This window comes from Saccopteryx bilineata, chromosome 11 (assembly GCF_036850765.1).
Source record: "Saccopteryx bilineata isolate mSacBil1 chromosome 11, mSacBil1_pri_phased_curated, whole genome shotgun sequence".
Classification (NCBI taxonomy): Eukaryota; Metazoa; Chordata; class Mammalia; order Chiroptera; family Emballonuridae; genus Saccopteryx; species Saccopteryx bilineata.
In genome coordinates this window covers 23,122,224-23,144,618 of record NC_089500.1, presented here as the reverse complement: position 1 = coordinate 23,144,618, position 22,395 = coordinate 23,122,224, and the positions used below count along the sequence as shown (strand labels likewise).

General features: G+C 35.8%; 1 protein-coding gene across 4 annotated transcripts in view; it reads left to right on the top strand.

The window, feature by feature from the left end:
- Positions 1-22,395, top strand: part of ARK2N (arkadia (RNF111) N-terminal like PKA signaling regulator 2N) — a 273,891-nt gene that overhangs the window by 32,391 nt on the left and 219,105 nt on the right. For all 4 annotated transcript variants that reach the window (XR_010727536.1, XM_066247393.1, XM_066247392.1 and 1 more), the window contains exon 2: positions 79-862. Coding sequence is in view for 3 of the 4 variants with exons in the window: in XM_066247393.1 (XP_066103490.1) it covers positions 148-862 (715 nt within the window). In the remaining variant the exon portion in view is untranslated. The remainder of the gene's footprint in view (positions 1-78; positions 863-22,395) is intronic.

The following is a 22,395-nucleotide window of genomic DNA, read 5'->3' as shown; positions in this document are numbered from 1 at the left end:
TACTTAGAAAGGTAGACATATTGTGTTAATTGAATAATTTGCCATTTCTGTTTATTGATTTTGTGTATTTTTGTCCAGGTTGCTTTCCTGTTGCATCTTTGACATAGTTTCCTAGACCCTGCTCCATGATTACCACAGAAGTCTGAAATGAAGATGGAGGAGGCAGTGGGAAAAGTCGAAGAACTCATTGAGTCTGAAGTCCCACCAAAAACATCCAAACAAGAGACAGCTAAGGAGGAAGATGGATCTGTAGAACTGGAATCTCAAGTTCAGAAAGATAGTGTGGTGGATTCTACAGTTCTTTCTTCAATGCCCTGCTTATTGATGGAACTGAGAAGAGACTCTTCGGAGTCTCAGTTAGCATCCACAGAGAGTGACAAGCCGACAACTGGCCGAGTTTATGAGAGTGACTCCTCTAATCACTGCATGCTTTCCCCTTCCTCTAGTGGTCACTTGGCTGATTCAGATACGTTGTCTTCTGCAGAAGAGAATGAACCCTCCCAGGCAGAAACAGCTGTAGAAGGGGACCCTTCTGGAGTGTCTGGTGCCCCAGTTGGGCGAAAGTCTCGGCGGTCCCGATCTGAAAGTGAAACATCCACTATGGCTGCCAAGAAAAACCGGCAATCCAGTGATAAACAGAATGGCCGAGTCGCCAAGGTTAAAGGTCATCGGAGCCAAAAGCACAAGGAGAGAATTAGGCTACTGAGGCAGAAACGGGAGGCTGCTGCGCGTAAGAAATATAACCTGTTGCAAGACAGTAGTACCAGTGATAGTGACCTGACTTGTGACTCAAGCACGAGCTCATCAGATGATGATGAAGAGGTTTCAGGGAGCAGCAAGACAATCACTGCAGAGATACCAGGTAGAGGATGTTTTTTAAACTGACTGTAGAACACCTGATGGCACTTCTCAGCTGTCAGGCTCAGTTAGATGAGTGACACTTGAAAAAATGCAGGAGACCTGCAGCTCTGTAAATTTGAAGACTGCAGTGTATTAACAAGACGTGGCCAATTTAAAAAACCTGTTTTGAGGTTTCTAGTGCACTTTAGCACATTACCAAAAAAAATAATTTAAATGGTTAACTATAGGGACAAGAATATTTTTAAGTAATGGAATTTCTCGCATCTCTTTCTCTGTAATACATTACCTGAATTCCCATCATTGTTTAGATTTAATACTCACTGCTCAGCATTATTACTAAGTACATTATCCTCAGGAATAGGCACCTTGCTTTATTATATAGCCACTGCACTCAAGCTTATGGTGTCTGAAATAACTTGTCCTATCTTTGGTTAACATTTTCTAATAACCGTTCCTCCTAAAACGGTATTTTTATGTGTTTTCCTCCTTCAGTGCATGATAAGCTAGTTATCCTTATTGCACATGTTTCTAAGTTGTCACTCATTGAAAGTAATTTTTTTTTGTAAAATTTCCCCTTACTTTCTGAAGTTTAAAAGAGTTTGATAGAGATCTGCTTGTTCCAGCTCTCACTGGCATAAGGGTGTAATTTATTACATGTTTGACATACTGCTTTCTCTGTATTATGCATTACAAAGGCGGTCTTGAGATTTCATAAAGAAAGACGAGGTCTGAATGGTTCTTAATTGGTTAATTCTCATTGAAGAGACTCTTGTAATTAGGAACATTTTGTAAACTACATGGCACTTAATAGAGCACTGTAGCATTGTTTATTACTACATTAAAGGGGGAAGTTTTGGTTTTCAAAGTTTTATGAGTGATTTTTCCTCCTGGTTTTCTGAAAAAAAATTTTTTTTGTTTCTACACGTAAAGACAACATATTGTTGATATACAGAAGGTATTTGAAGAAAAAAATATTAGTTAATTAAACCTATAGCTAACTAAACTTATATAAACTCAATAACAAAAATAATTAGTTTTAAAGCACTTTATAGATCTTAGCTTATAATAAAAACCTCATCTATATGGTATGTTAGAGTTTTATAGTCACTAGAAATGCTTACAGTTTTAATATCAAATTACTATTATGGTAATTCCTTGTGTTAAAATTAATGGGGAGAGGGTTTAATTGAAGCTCATCAGTTGAATGCATGAGAGAAGCAGACTTTGAGGTTGTTCTGACGCAGGTTCTAGGTGTATTTGTTTTGCACTTAATATTTTTAACAAAGCTTTTTATATTTGTAAAATTGTTCATGCATTCTTATGTTGTTCTAATCTATTAATCAAGATCATGATCGATTCCTTGATACAGTGCTTAATTTCACTCACTAAACAAATTTTTTATGTAACCAGTCCAGCGCTTTGCCTTTTTATGGGAAGTTAGAAGAAGGTGGGTGAACAAAATTTTCTTTGAAAATAGACCCCGTGTAGAGGTAACATGAAAAATGTCTTTATGGGCACTCTCTCTGGCCTGCAAGGTTAGGTGTGCTTTGTTTGTATTTTCCAAACCTTTTTGCTATTTGACTACCTTGACCAGTGTTTAAAACTAAAACACCATTGGTTTGTTTTCTATTCTGAATTGTATAACTAAAACGTCAAAGTAAATTATCTAGATCTATAAAGTAGTTTCTGTTGTTTACGCCATTTAGTAAGTTTGTGGCTTTAGAAAATATGTTGAGTTTTCTAAGGTAATCATGAAGAATCAAGTGGTACGTAAGAGGCAGGGTTGCTGTATGTGACGGCCTGGCTGTCCCTGCACAGCTGCAGGAGGTGCTCTTCACATGACAGATATGAATGGTCTTTCCTAGAATGATACAAGATAGTGAAGATAGACCAGCCTAATTTTAAATAGGAGGAAGTTCATCTCAGCTGTCCATATTGTTACCCTAGAAAAGTTGTGACATTGTGCATTTTTGATATAATAATTTGTACTTCAGTTTTCCTGAGTCACATGACTGTGGAGAAGGAGGATACATTCAACATTAGAGTAAAGACAGTTAAAAGTTGTGTAAATTGTAAAGATGGCATAAAATATGAACCGATTTGAGTGCAACAACGTGAACATTCAGGTGAACATTAAACTGGATGTGCCTAACAGAATCTCTTGGATGTTGAAATTTAAATCCAACTGTTTACATAGAAAGGAAACCAAGAGGAAAAGTAAAAACTGAGATTCTGGCTATAATCTGTAATCAAGGTAATTAATAATTCAGAAAATGCTTTATTTAGAAACTTTTGTTTGGTAGCAGCTTAAACCTTGAAAGAACTATGCTAAATATTCTCTTATGCCAAATAACTAATGAGTTTTCTTTTAAGAATGAAAATAAGTAATGATGCAGGCTTATATAGTGCATGATAATGCTTAATAAATGCATTTGATGTCTGGGCAACAGGTGTTTATGAAGACTTTTTTAGTTCACAGTTAACTGGCAGGCAGCTTAGTATGCACTCTAGATCATTCTCTTATTAAAGTTTTTGAAAATATACTGCTTACGAAAATTAGGGCATATTTCAAAATGAATATGAAGTGATAAAATATCCCCTAATTTTTGTGAGCAGTGTATATTACTGTTTAAAGAATTCTGGCAGTTCTTTCATTTGGAGACTTGGAGATGAGCAAAAATAGAGTGTTTTGTGGTGAGCAGTAATACAAAAAGAGTTTGAGGTGGCCTTGAGTGTTCAAGACTTCTAATCACATCTCGTTTATTTTTATAGATCTTTTTGTACTGTTAATCATTGACATTTTTATGAGTAGAACATTTTTTTCTTGGTGGAGGGTTCTCTGTAAAAATCACTTTGAGACTAGATCTGTTCAGTCTGCTCTTACAGGAAAATTTGATTTTAGTGAATATGAATAATAAACATCAGAGTTCATTCAACTCAAGAAATTCTCTGAACAGACTGATGTATGTGCATCATTGTACATGGGCAGTAGGGAAAAGTTTTTTCAGTATCTGTTAAATAAAACCTTAGGGTCACTTCATCTTGTGTTGGTTAAAATGACCTGATTTTGTGTGGTTTAATAATCACCGTATACATGCCCACTCAGATTGAGGTTCTAAAAATAGTACCCACGTTGGTAAGTAAGGGTCAGTTTTCTTAGCTGGTTTGCATTTGGAAAATTTAATTGGTCTATTTTGGAGAATATCAGGGAGACTGTTGAGGACAGCTCTCTGAAATCACCTGAATTCTTAAACTTTGGCCAGGACAGAACAGCTTAACCCCATTGAAGCCAGGATCTCACCATCCATTACTCACCATGCACATATTTGCTTTGAAATGCATCATGATAAGCTATCATTTACCTCATAGTTTTCTGAGGTAGAGACTTAGGCTTGATCCCTGTTGCTTAGAAATTTAAAAATAAAATATTTGAAGTAGTAAATGCTTTGTAGAAAATTTTGAAAATAGAAAAATGTAAAGTAGAAGATTAAAATCACTCGTAATCCTGCTCTTGTTGAGTATGTTGTCTCAATCTTAACAAAATTTATATTATGTTTATAATATAACATTTAACAAAATTTATATTATGAATACATACTTCTATTTTCCTTTTCCTCTTAATTGCATTTTGAGCATTTAACCAAAACACAATATTTGCTCTAAAATGTATTAGAAGTTTTTTTTAGCTAAAAAAATTTCCCTAACATTGATTCTTTGGGCCGTTTTTAGTTTTTGCTCCTATTAAAAGGGGTATGAACACTTTAAGGCTCTCAACACGTACTGCCATACTGCTTTTTGAGAATATATGAAGTTTATTCAAACAGCTAGGAGCTTAAATATTTGTTACATTACATTCTTGCTATTGAGTGTTTTTAAAAAACTGATTTGATGGAGGAATTGTATCTTAGTATTAATTTGCATTTCTTTGATCACTAGTGAAATTGAAAAATCATGTTTGGCCATTTGTATTTTTTTGATAAACAGTCTATTTACATTCTTTGCACATTTTCCTCCTGCCACATCATTTGTTTTTCTTATGATTTGTGAGAGTTCTTAACCTTTTGGGAATTGTATTACTTGGGAAAAAATTCATATTAATTTAAGCAGTGGGGACTCGTGGTAGATTAGACCACAAACTCACACTGGGAGTACCATGACCTTTTTCCTAGATTGAGTATGAAGTGGATAAAAGCCCCACATCTCCACATGAAGCCTTTTATGGTCTGGTTGTGTTTTAAGAGACTCACTAAATACATTGATAACAAAACACTGAGGCTGAGTAATCAGATGATAACTGCCTAATCTGTTTAGTAAATGCAAATGAGGTACAATCCATGCAGTTTTCACTCTGGCTATAAATTAGAATTACTTGGGGAGCACTTAAAATTTAGTATGTCTAGGTGCACTCCAGACCAATTAAATGAGAATTTCTAGGTCTGACCCAGGTATCAGCACAACCACCCCCACCCCAGCTTTTTGGCGTTATAATTGACACACACACACATACACAAACATTGTGTAAGTTTAAGGTGCACAACATGAATATTTAATAAATGCTTATATTGTAAAATGATTACCATAGCAAGGTCAGTTAACACATCTATCACTTCTCATAGTCATAATTTATGTGTGTGTATTGAGAACTTTAAGATCTGCTTTCATAGCAACTTTCAAATATACCGTGCAGTGAGTTTTGTTAATTAGAGTCACCATGCTATACATTACATCCCTAGAACTTATTATCTTATAAACTGTAATTTTATATCCTTTGATCACCTTCATTTCCCCTCCCCCAACCACCAATCTTCTCTATTTCTTTGAGTTCAGTTTTTTAAAATTCCAATATAAGTGAAATTATACAGTATTTGTCTTTTTTCTGTTTGACTGATTTCACTTAGCACTTCATAAAGGCATCAACATTTTTAAAGTTCCCCAGTGATGACAGCAGACAGAGCTGAGAACTCAGTTGAGCAATGGTATTTTAGTCATAGCTAAACATCAATTGTGAAACTGATAGTCTGGTTCAGTTAAGTTCTGTTACTGCTAATGGGTATCAGATTCTGAACAGTGGAACTTAGTTTTAAAAAAACTTATTAGTTATAAAAACCACAGAACAGTTCTATATTAGTTAACAATGATAAGCCATTTTACTTTTACTCGATTTAGGTGATAATTTTAAAAGCATGGGTTATTTAAATATGGTTTTCTCTATGCTAGAATGTCTGGATGATGTTACTTTAAATTTAGAAGCTTTGGTATCTTTCTGTGGCTATCCTTTGGCAATCTCAATGTTAAAGCACCAAAGTATTATTTTTGGCCTGCTTTTCCTAACTTATTTTCTAGAGTGCCTGTATTGACTTTGTATATGCAAAAGGATAAAATTTGCTTTCAATATTTTTTTCTCAAAGTAGGATATATCTTAGTATTAATAAAAAAATATATATGTGTTTAAGGTGAAAATCTGGTCCCTGGTTTGTTTGTTTTTTTAATAGACTATTTTTTAGAATAATTTTAGGTTCACAGCAAAACTGAGCAGATGGTGCAAAGATTTCAAATATACTTCCTGCCCCCACACATGCACAGCCTCCCCCACTATCAACATTCCTGTCAGAGTGGTACATTTGTTGCACTCAGTGGACCTACATTGATACATCATTGTCACTCCCAGCCCTAGTTTTTATTAGGATTCACTCCTGGTGTACATTATGTGTGTTTTGGCAAATGATCCCTGTTTTTAAGATCTGGACATATCTTGCTTATCAGTGTTTATTGCTGGTAGTTATTTTTATGAGGCTGCATCTTATCCAGCATGAGTATTTTCACATTTTCTGAATTCAGCTTTTAAATACCATTTTTCATTGTTTGTTAAAAAATAAGCAATGCCAGAATCTATAATAGATTGAAGTAGTGATCTGATTTTCTGTCCATTTAATTAGATTTATCCAGCATTTAAAATGGAAATAACCTGTTTAAAGAAAGCTTAATATTTTTCTTTAAATTCCACTTACTCTTTCTATAAGCTAAGCATATTTCTCTAGGGAAAGTATACATCCTTCTTGAGGAAGTTTATGTATAAACAAGATGTATTTTTTAAAAAACTTGAGGAAAGGGGATGGAATAATCAGAGGAAAACAAATAAGATAAAGTTATTGGAATGGTTGGTAACAATCTTCATGAGGTTTTATGGTTGGTAACAATCTTCATGAGGTTTTTATTTGCTAGGTAGAATGGGGCAAAATATTTGTCCTATGGCTCTTTAGGCATTGAAATGAAGTAGCATGATAGATTAAGTCAGTGTTTTCCAACCACTGGTCCACCAGAAATTTTGTGCTGTTCCCCAAAAGAGTTAACCACTCTGATGTACGAAGATTATAGACCCAATGATTAGACTCTATGGTCTTCACACAACATCAGGTTAACTCTTTTGTGGACCAGTGGTCAGAAAATAATGGATTAAACAGTTCTCATTGTTTTAAGAGAAACAGTACTGAGAGCTGGTAAAGTTTTCTTTTGCATTTTTATGAAAAGTCACTATGAAATAAAGTGAACTATAGTTTCAGAAATATCTGGGATTAATTGCAATAGAGCCTTTCATAAGGCTGTTCCTTATAAGAGTTCATGATACAAGTAGATGGTATAAGGCTAAGATTGAGTGAATCCATCAGTCATTTATTCAGCAAATATCTGAGCAACTCCTATGCAGCATTGGGAATGCAATAGTGAATGTCAAGTCCTTGCCTTCATGGAACTTAATTTTTTTGAGGAGACAAGACCATAAATGCATTTAGCATATTCTTTCAGGTAGGAATATACACTATGAATAATAAAGCAGAATATAAGAGATAAATATTAACTCGGAATGGGGTGGAAAAGCCATTTTAGTGTAGTCAAGTGGTCTGAGGAGGTAACATTTTTAATAGCTCCCTAAAGAAATGAACAGTTAAGTGTGGTTTTTTTAAGAGAGGCCAAACCAGAAATGATCTGGCCTAGTTCAAGGATAAACAGTATATGTAGAGGAGCATATCCTAAACCAGGGGTCCCCAAACTAAGGCCCGTGGGCCGGATGCGGCCTCCTGAGGCCATTTATCCGGCCCCCGCCGCACTTCCGGAAGGGACACCTCTTTCATTGGTGGTCAGTGAGAGGAGCACATTGACTATCTCATTAGCCAAAAGCAGGCCCATAGTTCTCATTGAAATACTGATCAGTTTGTTGATTTAAATTTACTTGTTCTTTATTTTAAATATTGTATTTGTTCCTTTTTTTTTTTTACTTTAAAATAAGATATGTGCAGTGTGCATAGGGATTTGTTCATAGTTTTTTTTATAGTCTGGCCCTCCAGCGGTCTGAGGGACAGTGAACTGGCCCCCTGTGTAAAAAGTTTGGGGACCCCTTTCCTAAACAGAAGCCCTATGAAACCACAATTCTACTGGGTATTAATAGTTGTACATGGTGCACTCATTTGAGAAGTGCTAGATCGTATGGAAACAGGTTTGTGTAATGTGCTCTCCAGAGGGGAAGGTATGATTTGTAGTACATCCCGAACAAAATTTTGTTTGGTTTTGTTTTGGGGGGGAGCATACCATGCACAGACCAGAGTTTGTTAAAAGCTGACTCAGAGACATACATGGATTGTGTATATTCTTTTTTTTTTTTTTTTTTTTTATTTATTCATTTTTTTTGGAGAGGAGAGGGAGAGACAGAGGGAGAGAGAGAGAGGAGAGACAGAGAGAGAGAAGGGGGGAGGAGCTGGAAGCATCAACTCCCATATGTGCCTTGACCAGGCAAGCCCAGGGTTTCGAACCGGCGACCTCAGAGTTCCAGGTCGATGCTTTATCCACTGCGCCACCACAGGTCAGGCGATTGTGTATATTCTTTATGTGGTTTTCCATAAAGAATTTTTTTTTTTTTACAGAGACAGAGAGAGTCAGAGAGAGGGATAGACAGACAGGAACGGAGAGAGATGAGAAGCATCAATAATCAGTTCTTCATTGCTCATTGCAACACCTTAGTTGTTCATTGATTGCTCTCTCATATGTGCCTTGACTGCGGGCCTTCAGCAAACCGAGTAGCCCCTTGCTGGAGCCAGTGACCTTGGGTTCAAGCTGGTGGGCTCTTGCTCAAACCAGATGAGCCTGCGCTCAAGCTGGTGACCTCGGGGTCTCGAACCTGGGTCCTCTGCGTCCCAGTCCGACTCTCTATCCACTGCGCCACCGCCTGGTCAGGCCATAAGGAATTTTTTAAACTTAAAGCAAGAGCATTTGATAAGACTATCAGCTGAGAATTATTGTATAGTGATTTATTATGGGTCAACTGCCAAAGGGACTTAGAATTTTAAAGTCAAAGCAATAAAATATTCAAGGATCCAGAGGTTCTTTCTCAATCAAGGCTGTACATTCTTTTTTTGTTTTGTTTTGTTTTTTTTTTGTTTGTTTTTGTTTGTTTTTGTTTCATTTTTCCGAAGCTGGAAACGAGGAGGCAGTCAGACAGACTCCCGCATGCGCCCGACCGGGATCCACCCGGCATGCCCACCAGGGGGCGATGTTCTGTCCCTCTGGGGCGTCGCTCTGCTGCATCCAGAGCCATTCCAGCGCCTGAGACAGAGGCCACAGAGCCATCCCCAGTGCCCAGGCCATCTTTGCTCCAATGGAGCCTCGGCTGAGGGAGGGGAAGAGAGAGACAGAGAGGAAGGAGAGGGGGAAGGGTGGAGAAGCAGATGGGCGCTTCTCCTGTGTGCCCTGGCCGGGAATTGAACCCGGGACTCCTGCACGCCAGGCTGACGCTCTACCGCTGAGCCAACCGGCCAGGGCCAAGGCTATACATTCAAATGACTTGGGCTCTTAAAACAAAAGCAAAACAAACCTACAATGCCTTGGAGTCCACCTAGTTTTGATACTTGTTAAACACTTCTAGTTTTTATGTGTTTAGCCAAGGTTGAAAACCTTGTTACAGATTTAGTAATTATTTGTATAGTTATCGAGTATGTGTTCCGAGGCAGATATATTGAAGCTATGAAAAACAGTATTATTTTATGTTTTGTGGAATTACTTTTGCATGGTTACCATAAGTGCTGCTTATCAGTGCGTTATTTATATGGCTGTTCTTAGGAATGCTTATGCTATTTTCCTGAATGAGCATGTCTTAATAAAAATACAATTTTCTAAGTTAATGATATTTTATCAAATGGCCTCAATGTCTTCAAAGCTGACTTCTGTCGTGCTGGAGGATCTGAAGGAACGCCCAGGGAAATTCCAGGATTATTTGACAGGGGTGCTGTGTGTGATAGGAACTGCATAGGCAATGTCCTAGAAGAAGCCATGAGCTGTTTTTCCGAAATGCAGAGGCAGACAGAGGAAAAGTTCCGTGTGTGGATGGAAAAATTAACTCACCTTGACACTGGTGAAGAGAACAAGCTGCCATTGGAACCCAGGGAACTAAAAATGCAGCTAGTGGCCAAAGCATTTCCCCTGTTACCCCATCAGGTGCTTTTATGCAAGTGCCGGGTTCCCAAGAACTGCCACAGCAGCCTTTTGATTCTTATGTGACTTGCCCAGATGCTGACAGTACGTTAGAATTCCCAAAGACTTGTAACAGTTTTTCAGTGAACTTTGCTGAAAATGGGAATATTTCGGAACAACCCTTGAATCTGTCACAAAATTAACTATCTGCTTTTTGGATTGTGTAAGAAAGAATATACTTTTGCCCATTGTAAGTTTGTTTTGATGATGCTTTAAATGTTATAATAGTAAAGAATTTCTTAAAAAATTAAATATTTAAAACAAAGTTTGACAAATTTTAGCCTGAGTTACATATGGTTGAAACATAGAACCATGGTTTATACAATAATAATAATGATTCTTATTTTATGCTTTTTCATGCCAAAAATATAAATAAGATATAAAATAGGGAATCTTAGTGAATACAAATAGGTAAGTAGTTAATTTCTTTTAGCATTTGTTTTCTACAAACACTGTTGACTCAATTCTGATTGCAGTGGCAGGGAATTACGTAATTAATTCCACTCCAAAGATTATGAATGAATGTACTGCGTGAATGTTTTTATATATCATTCTTCCATATAGCATTTAATGAACTCTAGTAGTTTGTTCCTATTCTTTAAAAAATTATATTAAGTAGCATCTGTATGCAGGAAGAATAAATTAATTCTTGAGCAAATATATGTATACCCTGTACCTACTATGCAAAACACTGAAGGGAGAACTGATTAGACTGCTGTTTGGTATCATGCATAAGAAAAATAGTATGTTCCATTGCACATAGGTGAAATTATATCTTGAGTTTTAATTTAAAGCTCAGTGCCTGAGGCAATATCCTTGCAGACATCATCCAGTGAAATTGTCTGGTACCCTGATATAAAAGTTCCTCTAGAGGAGACAGATGACATGGTCACTCTATTAAGGGTATGTATTGAATTGGTTTTTAAGTTGCTAGTGTATTAGCTAATGTACTACCAATTTAATTTTGTTTTCAATCAATGGACTGAAAATAAATGGCATTCAGCATGTTAAAGGGCATATGTCAGAGGGAAAAAAATATCACAGGGGAAGTCTTGCCCCATGGTATCTGTTTGTATGTCTAGTCTAGGATTGGGAAATACTAGTGTTTTGTATTTTCTGCATTGGTAGGAGTACTGTGAGAAACAGTTAAAATAAGATGAAAAATTTCAATAGGAATATGTAACTTAGCTGACACTAGTTTTTAAAAAATTGTGCTTCCTACTGGATTTACTTGTAATAAAATTTTACTAGTCTTTTCCTTTCAGATTTATAACTCATTTCTCAATATAAAAAAAGTTTAATTATTTTACTGTTTAATGAACTTGCAACTTTGAAAAATATCCTGTTCTGTGCGTAATGAGAGGAAGAATAGGTAGTATATTTGGAGTTTCATATATAAACAATCAAGACCTTTATTTTAATTTGTCAGCAACTCGACTACGAAAAACTGTTACCACTTTATTCAGTTTTTATTTATTTTTATTTATTTATTTATTTATTATTATTTTTTTTTGTATTTTTCTGAAGCTGGAAACGGGGAGAGACAGTTAGACAGACTCCCGCATGCGCCCAACCAGGATCCACCTGGCAGGCCCACCAGGGGCGATGCTCTGCCACGACCAGAGCCACTCTAGCGCCTGGGGCAGAGGCCAAGGAGCCATCCCCAGTGCCCGGGCCATCCCTGCTCCAATGGAGCCTCAGCTGTGGGAGGGGAAGAGAGAGACAGAGAGGAAGGAGGGGGTGGGGGTGGAGAAGCAAATGGGCCCTTCTCCTGTGTGCCCTGGCTGGGAATCGAACCCAGGTCCTCCACATGCCAGGCCGACACTCTACCACTGAGCCAACCGGCCAGGGCCTTTATTCAGTTTTTAAAAAACATTTTTTCTTTTTATTTAGATTTTATTTATTGATTTTTAGAGAGAAGGGAGAGAGAGAGAAAGAGAGAGTGAAAAAGAGGGGGAGAAGCAGGAAACATCTGTTCCTAGCAGTTGCTTCCTGTATGTGCCTTGAATGGGCAAGCCCAGGGATTTGAACTGATGAGCTCTGTGTTCCAGGTCCATGCTTTATCCACTGTGCCACCACAGGGTCAGGCTTTATTCAGTTCTGTATCCAAATACTTGCAACTTGTAAATTAACTGTAATAGACTGAGCCCCCCCCCCCTTTTTTCTTTTTCTAGTTTTAAACTAGAAAATGATGATTTGGTATTTTCTTTTTAGAACTTGATATATGAAAATTGGGAGTTAACTTTAGGGAAGGCTTGTTAATGTGTCAGTTCTCATTTAAGAATATATGTATGTTTGATGAAAAAGACTAGAAGTTTCTTTACTGTGTAATAATTATCAGATATCCTATATGTAAAATTTGACAAGTAGGGGTAAGGTTTGAACACCAATGCAACTTAAAATAAATTTCTTAATATACTAAGCCCTTGTATAATGTTAGTATGACTTTCACCTTAAAGTATATAGTTTATTAGAAGCAGTGGATTTTCCCCAGAAATGCTAGTGTAACATACTTGCAAACTACTTTAGCTTTTTTTTTTTTTTTTTGTATTTTTCTGAAAGCTGGAAACGGGGAGAGACAGTCAGACTCCCGCATGCGACCGACCAGGATCCACCCGGCACGCCCACCAGAGGGTGATGCTCAGCCCCTCCGGGGCATCGCTCTGTTGCGACCAGAGCCACTCTAGCACCTGGGGCAGAGGCCAAGGAGCCATCCCCAGCGCCCGGGCCATCTTTGCTCCAATGGCCCCTCGCTGCGGGAGGGGAAGAGAGAGACAGAGAGGAAGGAGAGGGGGAGGGGTGGAGAAGCAGATGGGCGCTTCTCCTGTGTGCCCTGGCCGGGAATCGAACCTGGGACCTCTGCATGCCAGGCCGACGCTCTACCACTGAGCCAACTGGCCAGGGCCTAGCTATTTTTTTTTAATTAAGCTTTATATCAACAGGAAGAGCATATTAGCGTCTGACCAAATTTTAACTAATTCCATAACCTTTACTTGAAGTTGAGATGTTTTCAGGGTAGTTTGCTCTGTCTTCAGCTTTTTCCTGGGGTCACAGATTTTATTAGACGTGGAATTTTAGACAAAAGAAAATACTAATTTTAGCATGTTAACCTGATTACTTTTCAATTGCATGTATAAACTACTTAAAGCACTTAACAGGTTTTTGTTTGTTTTGTAATTTAATAATTGGTTTATTAAGCATGTTCTGAAGTGCTTATTTTTACAATAGACTATATGAATTATGAATTCATTTTTAAAAGAATACTATATAGACAACTTATTTCTAGAATTGACTGGATATGGTCTAATTTTTGTTAGGTAATTAAGAGGTCTTGAGGTTCTTTTTTTGACATTAAGAGAAAAATGAAAAATTACAATGGAATGGAATTGTCAAAGGTTATATTTTATTTTATTTTTATTGAGGTAAAATTGATATACAACATTATTTTAAGATGTACAACATAATGATTCAGTATTTGTATATATTGCCAATAAGTCTAGGCACCTGTCACAACACAGTTACAGAATTACTTTTTGTATGATGAGAACTTTTAAGATTTACTCTTTTAGCAATGTTCAGATGTACAATAAAATATTGTTAACTGTAGTCATCATACTGTATGTTATATCCCCATGACTTATTTATAAGTTAAAGTTTGTCTTTTGACTCCCTTTACCCATATCACTCTCCCTCTTTTTCCTGCCTCTGGAAATTACCAATCTATGAGCTTGGTTGTGATTTTGTTTGTTTAGATTCCACATATAAATGAGATCATGTGGCATTTGTCTTTTTCTGTCTTCGCATAATGCCCTCAGAGTTCATCCATGTTTTGCAAATGATAATTCATTCTTTTTTATGGCTGACTAATATTTAATTATATATATATTTTATTCACACACATATATGAATGAACCCATTCCATTTTATTTACCCAGTGATCCATTGATGGAGACCTATTTCTATGTCTTGTCCATTGTAAATAATGCTATAATGAACATGAGGGTGCATATATCTTTTTCCAGTTAGTGTTTTCATTTTCTTCAGAACTATACCCAGAACTGAAATTGCTGGATCATATAGTAGTTCTATTTTTAATTTTTGAATCACCTCCATACTGTTTTCCATAGTGTCTGCACCAATTTACATTTCCACCTACAGTACACAAAGGTTCAAACATAGGTTTTAATAATTGATATTTAAGGTAAGAATAACATTTTGAATATTTAGAAGGTATTAAACACTAATTATTTTGGGAAGCCTTTACATAATTTTGGATAAAGATATTGTTGAAAGAAGTTTTTGTAAAAAGAAACAATACTAGAATACATTGGTTTAATTAATAGAATATGTGCCAAAATATTAAAATTTATTTTAAAGTACAAATTGATATTTTATGTTTGGGGAATTTAACCTTAACGTTATAGCAGAAACATATATACAAATTTTATCTTAATTTGTAGTTTTTCAGAGGACTTTGAAAATGTGTTACTGTCTTCAGGAGCATTATTTTGAAAAATAATGTTTTTTGAGTTGTGCTTTAAAATGATTATACCTCTTTCAGATTGCACAGTTTAAAAATTCCTCTTTCAAAAATATTTGTTTCTGTATTATGGACAGTTAAAGAAGCATCAAGTATCTAAAGTATTATTAATTCTTTTCTTTTCTTTTCCTTTCCCTCCCTCCCTCCCTCCCTCCCTCCCTCCCTCCCTCCCTCCCTCCCTCCCTCCCCTCCCTCCCTCCCTCCCTCCTTCTTTCTTTCTTTCTTTCTTTCTTTCTTTCTTTCTTTCTTTCTTTCTTTCTTTCTTTCTTTCTTTCTTTCTTTCTTTCTTTCTTTCATGTTTGCTGTTAGGTATTATTGAATTCTCTTTCACCAAAGCAAAGTCTTTATTCCTAAAATTATAAGTACTTATACATACTAATACTAAGAAGTGGGAATTACTTTTGCATTGTGTGGTGGCATTTTTATTTAAGGTGATGTTTTAGAAGTGCCTAGTGTTCTTCCCTTAATTTCTCTTGAATTCCCATAATTTTTCTAGAATTGTAAGAAGGATAAGAAGTATATCCTGTTTGGACTCTTGTGTATTATATGAAGGGCTAATGCTGGAAAGAAACTTCTCTCAGCATATAACAATCTAGATATGGTTGAAATGCTGTTTATTTAAGAATAAAATTTCATCTGGATTATTCTTTTTCTCTAATAAATGCATATGGAATTTAGTTGCTGGTATTTAAAAGAAGGCATTTTCCCTTGTTTTTTAATAATCTGTCTGTATACTGCTTTCTGCCTAGTCTGTACTAATTGAGTGTTCTAGGACAATCCATTCCTTTTTTTTTTTTTTAATTCAGTGAGAGGAGGGGAGGCAGAGAGACAGACTCCTGCATGTGCCCCAACTGGGATCTATTCGGCAAACCCCTATGGGGGGTGCTCTGCCCATCTTGGGCCACTGCTTGGCAACCGAGCTATTTTAGTGTCTGAGGTGAGGCTATGGAGCCATCTGAGCCCTGGGACCAACTTGCTCATTCAAGCCATGGCCGCAGGAGAGGAAGAGAGAGAAGGGTAGGGGTGGAGGGGAGAAGCAGATGGTCACTTCTCTTGTGTGCCCTGACCAGGAATCGAACCCAGGACATCCACACACCACTGAGCTAACCAGCCAGGGCTCATACCTAATCGTTTTAAGAGAATTTACCAGTAGGTTAGAACGACCTGGTTGTTTAAGTCACTTATTAGGTAATAATAACTCTTAATTATATTCATGCATATTTTCGTATATTATTAAAATTGAGCCTTTTTGTTGTTGTTGTTACCAATTCAGAGGAATGAGCCTAGTTTCAAAGGTAGTGTTTGTGGATCTCTTTTAGAGTTCTGTAATAATTAATTATGTATATTTATCAGCTCTGTAGTTAACAAGTTGCTGGAAACAGGTTAACTATATATATCAGTTGGATTTTAATGGATTTAGGTAATTAATATAATATCCATTCATGGCTTCCTAAATATATGTAAGAAACAAATATTGCTCACAGATAAAGCTAGTTAGGGTGAATAAATTAGTGGGAGGGAGGAACCATCATTTTTTTCTTTAAAAATTGTCATTAAAGTGTTTTGTACCTCTTGTTTCCCTAGCAGACTGAGTAGGAGAATATACAAGAATTTCTTTTGTCCCATTGCTTTTGTCATTCCCTACTGGTATGTAGATTTAAATATCCTGTTAACAGCAAGGGTCTCTGAATATAAGTATATCTCAGTTTACACAAGATTTATTACCGAAATGTGTGTGTAAGTCAGAATATTAGAAATGAAATCATTTAAACCTGCTTGTTAATGAAAGAAATGCTATAGGAATTTTTTTGTTAAGCAAACAAAGCATCCCAAAATTGATGTTTCTGATAATTTTCATTGTTAATGTCAACTGAATTTGCCTAAGGCACAGTTACATTAAAGTTATAGGACAGATAGTATATACAGGCTTTGTGCTGTCCTCATTTGTTTAGAATAACAAATTATAGCAAGTGACCTTTTAAGTAATTGTACCTGTTATATTTTGTTAGTGTATATTGATTTCCCTCTCTTGTTTGTATTATTTAAGTGGTACAGTGAGGGCACAATGAAAAAGATTTTGTGGAATGCTATATGGCAGAAAACACTATCAAAAAAACTTTAGCAAATTTGTTAAAATTAATTTATTATTAAATTTGTTATATAAAAATTGTTCCCAAAGAAAAATTCTTCTCAAAATCCTCTCCAAAAGTAGCATTTGTGCCCTCAATCATTATATAGATAGGCTTGTGTTTTAAATGTCTGGAACAGTTATATGAGTATATGAATTGTAAACAGCATGAATTCTGTGTTTCTATGTGTATTTTTATTTTTTTATTTATGTTTTTAAATCCTGAAGTTTAGGAAAGTAAGTAGAAGTTGAAATTAATTTTAATTTACTATGTTGAGTTGATCTTATTATATTAGCACAGCATAGACTATAATATATCCTAAAGAATGAAGGAATAATAAACCATGAGCAAGTGTATTCTTTGGTAACAAAGTCTTATTCATATTATAACTTTAAGTTTTGGGAAGAATGTCAGATTACTATGATTTTTATTTTATTGTATTTTTAAAATACCTTTTATATAACTGTGCATTTGAAGTGTAATAGCTAACCTAGATAAATAAAAAATTTAAAAAGGAAATGTTTCTTGTTACTCAATTGAGGATAATCTGTTATTTGAGAATTAATTGAGAATTAGTTAACTCTTGATTCAGAGTTAATTCCTGAATCAAGAGATCTGCTTTTCCATAATGAAATGAATGGTATTAGTTTATTATTAGTATAATTAATAATAGATTTTACATGTATTTGGGATAATTTTTCATTTTTTTGGTAACTGGTGTATTGAAAAAGGAAATAACAATACCAATGTTAACATTAAAGGTCAAGATTCTTTTGCTTTATATTCCTACAGGTTATCCTATTAAAAAACTGAAGAATATTTGGAAAATAAAATTTAGACTTCTTTGTGGAGTAATCAGAAAGCTGGAATGGATGAATTGTTAGGGTACATCAGATATTTGGATATGGCTAAAATCATTAAAACTTTTAAAAATATTTTTCCTTCGTGTATGTAGTGTGAATATTTTAGTTTTATTCTCTATAAATCCAAATCCTCAAAGCAGCAGCTGGTCATGGGTCTGTCCCTGAAATAGATATTTTGAAAGATGGTGACCTCTTACAGTGCTCTGTTTTCTGTATTTATAGAGTCTCTTGAATATCATGATAGATTACCTGAGTGACCTTTTAACCTTGATTCAGTGTTTGCAAGTACAGTACATAGTTAGTGGTAAAGGGTTAAATTTAAATTGCTTTTCTTTCTTGTGATCAACTTTTTGATTACCATGGTAATCTTAAATATTTGCTTTTACTTTTTCTTTGATTCTTTCAAAATTAACTCTTTATCATTATCATATGTAACTTTTTTGAGTGGACAAAGTAAACTGTTATTTACCAGGATGTTGTAAGGACAGATATAATCCTTAACATTTTATTTTCTGACTTGGAAACTTTGTAACATCTAAATTTTTAGTAGTTGAGTATAGAGAAAAAAGTACAAAGTCTACATCGTTTTATTTTAAAAATGACTTAACTCCCAAAGTTTCAGTGCCCATTGCTACATTTCTTTTTTATTTAGCCCTGTCTTGACATTTTTCTTTTACTAAAATAGCTTTATGATATTATTCTAAAGAAAATATATGCAGTGCAGTTTGGTTTTGTATTTAAAGCTGTTTTTATAGAGATGGCACATTTCTATATAGATTTTTGTCTTTTCTGGTTGAATCACCTTTTCTAGAAGATACTTTGAAAATGACAGCTTTTAATTTTTTCAAATTGTTCTATGTATATATTTTTTATTTTTTGATAGTAGTAAAAATACAGCATAAGTATTCTTGTAAGTATTCTCATTTGTAAATGTAAGTTTTCATTGTGGTGAATATTTGGTGTGGCATGAAAAAGCTGTTTTTTCTTGGATGGGTCCTCCACATCCCAGTCCGACTCTCTATCCACTGCGCCACCGCCTGGTCAGGCACCCCACCCTTCTCTTGATGTTTTAGATAATGGCAGTGGATCTAGGCCCTTTAGTGATTGTGTTGACTGAGCCTGAATGGGGTCCTTTGGCAGCAACAAGATAGATTTTTTTTCCTCTCCTAGTGAGGGGTTTGGGAGGTTGGCTGTAGTAGAGAGGAGACAAGGAGTTTTCTCTGGGCTTTATTGTATGTTACTATAGCCATAGAAGTGGGAGTCAAAGGGGAAAATCATATATTGGTTCATTACCCCACCCTTCCTTGGTACTAAGATTTAGCAATAGAGAGAGGAGAAGGGTGATGTTTCCAGGTACCTTGGAGACACTAGAGGAATTTCTATTTCCTAGATCTAATTAGACTTCATACTGGGAGACTGATAACACTTGTGTTAGTGAAAAGGCTCTGTAGGCAAGGATGATACCAAATATGAACTAATCCAAAATAATCTCCATTTGGTTTTGAAACACTAAACATTCAAGCTGACATTTCACTTAATAAAAATAGGAAAGCCACATTTGTGATGGCCTCATTAATTCTAGCAAAGAATTTGCTTAACAAGTTGGGTTAATCTATGACCAATATAAGGCAACAGCCCAGGCAGTGATGTTTTCCAGAGCAGGTTTACATACACAGATAAGCAAACAAATAATGAAGTTGTAATGGAAAGGTGGGCCCCTATCATGTTCTAGGTCAGTGGTTCTCAAAGTGTATGCCAGGGCGCACTGGTGCACCCTAAAAGATTTCCAGGTGCCCCCTATGATATTCCAGAGAAATATGTGCCTGTTGGGGACCAAAAAACCAACAGGGTTTTTGGAGTTTAGATATTTGGGGGACAGAAGTGTGGGGAATTGGCAGTCGCTGACATTCTGTCCAATATCCCACCTCACTTGCCTGATTAGGTTGCAAAAGGCTGTTAAGCTGTGGTGCTGGATTGTTTACACTACCCCCCATGTTCTCTGGAAAGACTGGAGGCAAGTTTCTTCTATCCTTTGTTTGGTGTAAAGTTAAGATGATGTGTATGGTGGGGGTTTTCTGTATTCAACACAATTAAGAGTAAAAAGAGAGGAATTCTTCAATGTATTGATGAGAAAATGAGAGTTTGCCTTTCAAATATATGCCCAAACATTGAAAAAATCATTAGGACACATCAGGCTCATGTGTCTCATAAACACAAGAATGAAAAAACATGTTCATGCTGGGACCTGCCGAATTTACTAAATTTTACTAAGAATGTATCTATATATATATAAAATAGCATTTTTGTCATTTTTTAATTTTTTAACCCCTCTTTTTTTTACAAATTCTACAAAGCATAACTCAAAAAATGTAACATAAAAATGTTTTTTAATGTCAGTAGATTTAATTTTATCGTATTTATTTCATTTAATTACATAAAAGCACGCTTGGACTTTATATATTTTTCTTTAATATTTGACTTAATTATTATAACATATTTCTCAGAAATTTGTATATAGTGCGCCTACAGTTATTTGTAGGATTTTAAATGCGCCCGACTTCAAAAAGTTTGAGAACCACTCACTATTCTAGGTTAAATCTTCTTTAACCATCACCATAACCCTGTGAAGAAACTTAGTCATACAGCAAGGAAGTAGTGGGCAGGACTTCATCCTAAGTCTTTGCTGCCGAAAATTTGTGTACTTCCTATGCTACTTACTCTCAGACTCATCCTGTATATTTCTTATTCCCTTAACAAGAAAAACAACTAATCTATTCTGGTTCCACCTAACTAGGATTCAGAGTTCTCATCTGTAAAGTGATAGTGGTAAATTATGGAATTACCTTGTACAGTTTCAAAATTCTGTGCCTTTTGACTGTCAAATTTGAAAAGAGGGATTTGTCGAGGATAAATGTAATAAAGTATGTTAGGTTTTATTTTGCTGTTTTAGGTTTTTGTGATTCAGATTGTTCCCATGAGATTAAGAAGAGAACATTTGAAAGAAAACTAATTCATAAAATTAAACATTTGATGACAATAATAGAGAAGGTTTAAAGTCATAAAAGGGTAAACCTCACTGTGTCAGGAATGTGTGATGACACAGATACATCTCCATTTTGGTATTTGAGAAGTTAGGACCTATTTATAGGCTAGGAGGTCAGCGAGGGTACAAACCTATTTCTAGCATAAAATGGACGAGTTGATGTTCTTAAATAAAAAAGTAGTTGGTGGATTGCTCAACCTGTTATTTTTCTGGCCTTATAATTGTAATGAGCATCAAAATTTCAAAATATCCCATTCAGAAGGAAAAATAGGACTTGGATTAACCGCAGACCAAATAGTTCTTAACTAATTGTGTTAAATTTACCTTTATAGAGAGGTGCTTTTAATGATTATAGGAAAACTACTGAGTTCATTATTACAAACTTTTGTTTTAAGATTGTGGCAGAGTTAGAAGAATGTGGAGTTTGAATAACATGGAATGTACTTACATTAATGACAGTTTTAAATTGGAAATGTTTCCATGTGTAACTTTATTTGAAGTGACTATTTGGATGTCTCTGAAAGTCAGAATCTTAGTAGCAGTGCTATTGTTTTAACAGCATAGAGGAATAATCAAGTGAGGGGAAGGACAGTATCTCCATGTTTATTCCATCCTGATGAATTGATGAGAGTCATATTGGAAGCATAGATCACTGCTTCTGTATTAATGGCCGAGTTATCCTAGTTCCTCCTTGGTGGTTTGATTTTTTTTTTTTCAAGAGATACTTTTAGCTTGACCTGTGGTGGTGCAGTGGATAAAATGTCATCAACCTGGAAGGCTGAGGTTGCTGGTTCAAAACTCTGGGCTTGCCTGATCCAGGCACATATGGAAGTTGATGCTTCCTGTCCCCACCTTCCTCCTTCCCCTCTGCCTCTCCAAAATGGATTTTAAAAATTAAAAAAAAAAAAAAAGATACTTTTAAAAGGCAGGTAATACCACTATAGGATCTTACACGTTTCTTAATTCTACTATGCAGCAAGAGTCACATTTATATTTTTTCTTATTTTTTTTAAAAAGACTGTATTCAGCCTGACCAGATGGTGGCACAGTGGATAGAGCGTCAGACTGGGATGCTGAGGACCCAGGTTCGGGACCCTGAGGTCGCCAGCTTGAGCGTGGGCTCATCTGGTTTGAGCAAAAAGCTCACCAGCTTGGAGCCAAGGTCGCGGGCTCAAGCAAGGGGTTACTCGGTCTGCTGAAGGCCCACGGTCAAGGCACATATGAGAAAGCAATCAATGAACAACTAAGGTGTCACAGCGCACAACGAAAAACTAATGATTGATGCTTCTCACCTCTCCGTTCCTGTCTGTCTGTCCCTGTCTATTCCTCACTCTGACTCTCTGTCTCTGTAAAAAAGTAATAATAATAAAAAGACTGTATTCATTTTAGAGAAGAGAGAGAGAGAAAGAGAAGGGGAGAGGAGCAGGAAGCATCAACTTCCAT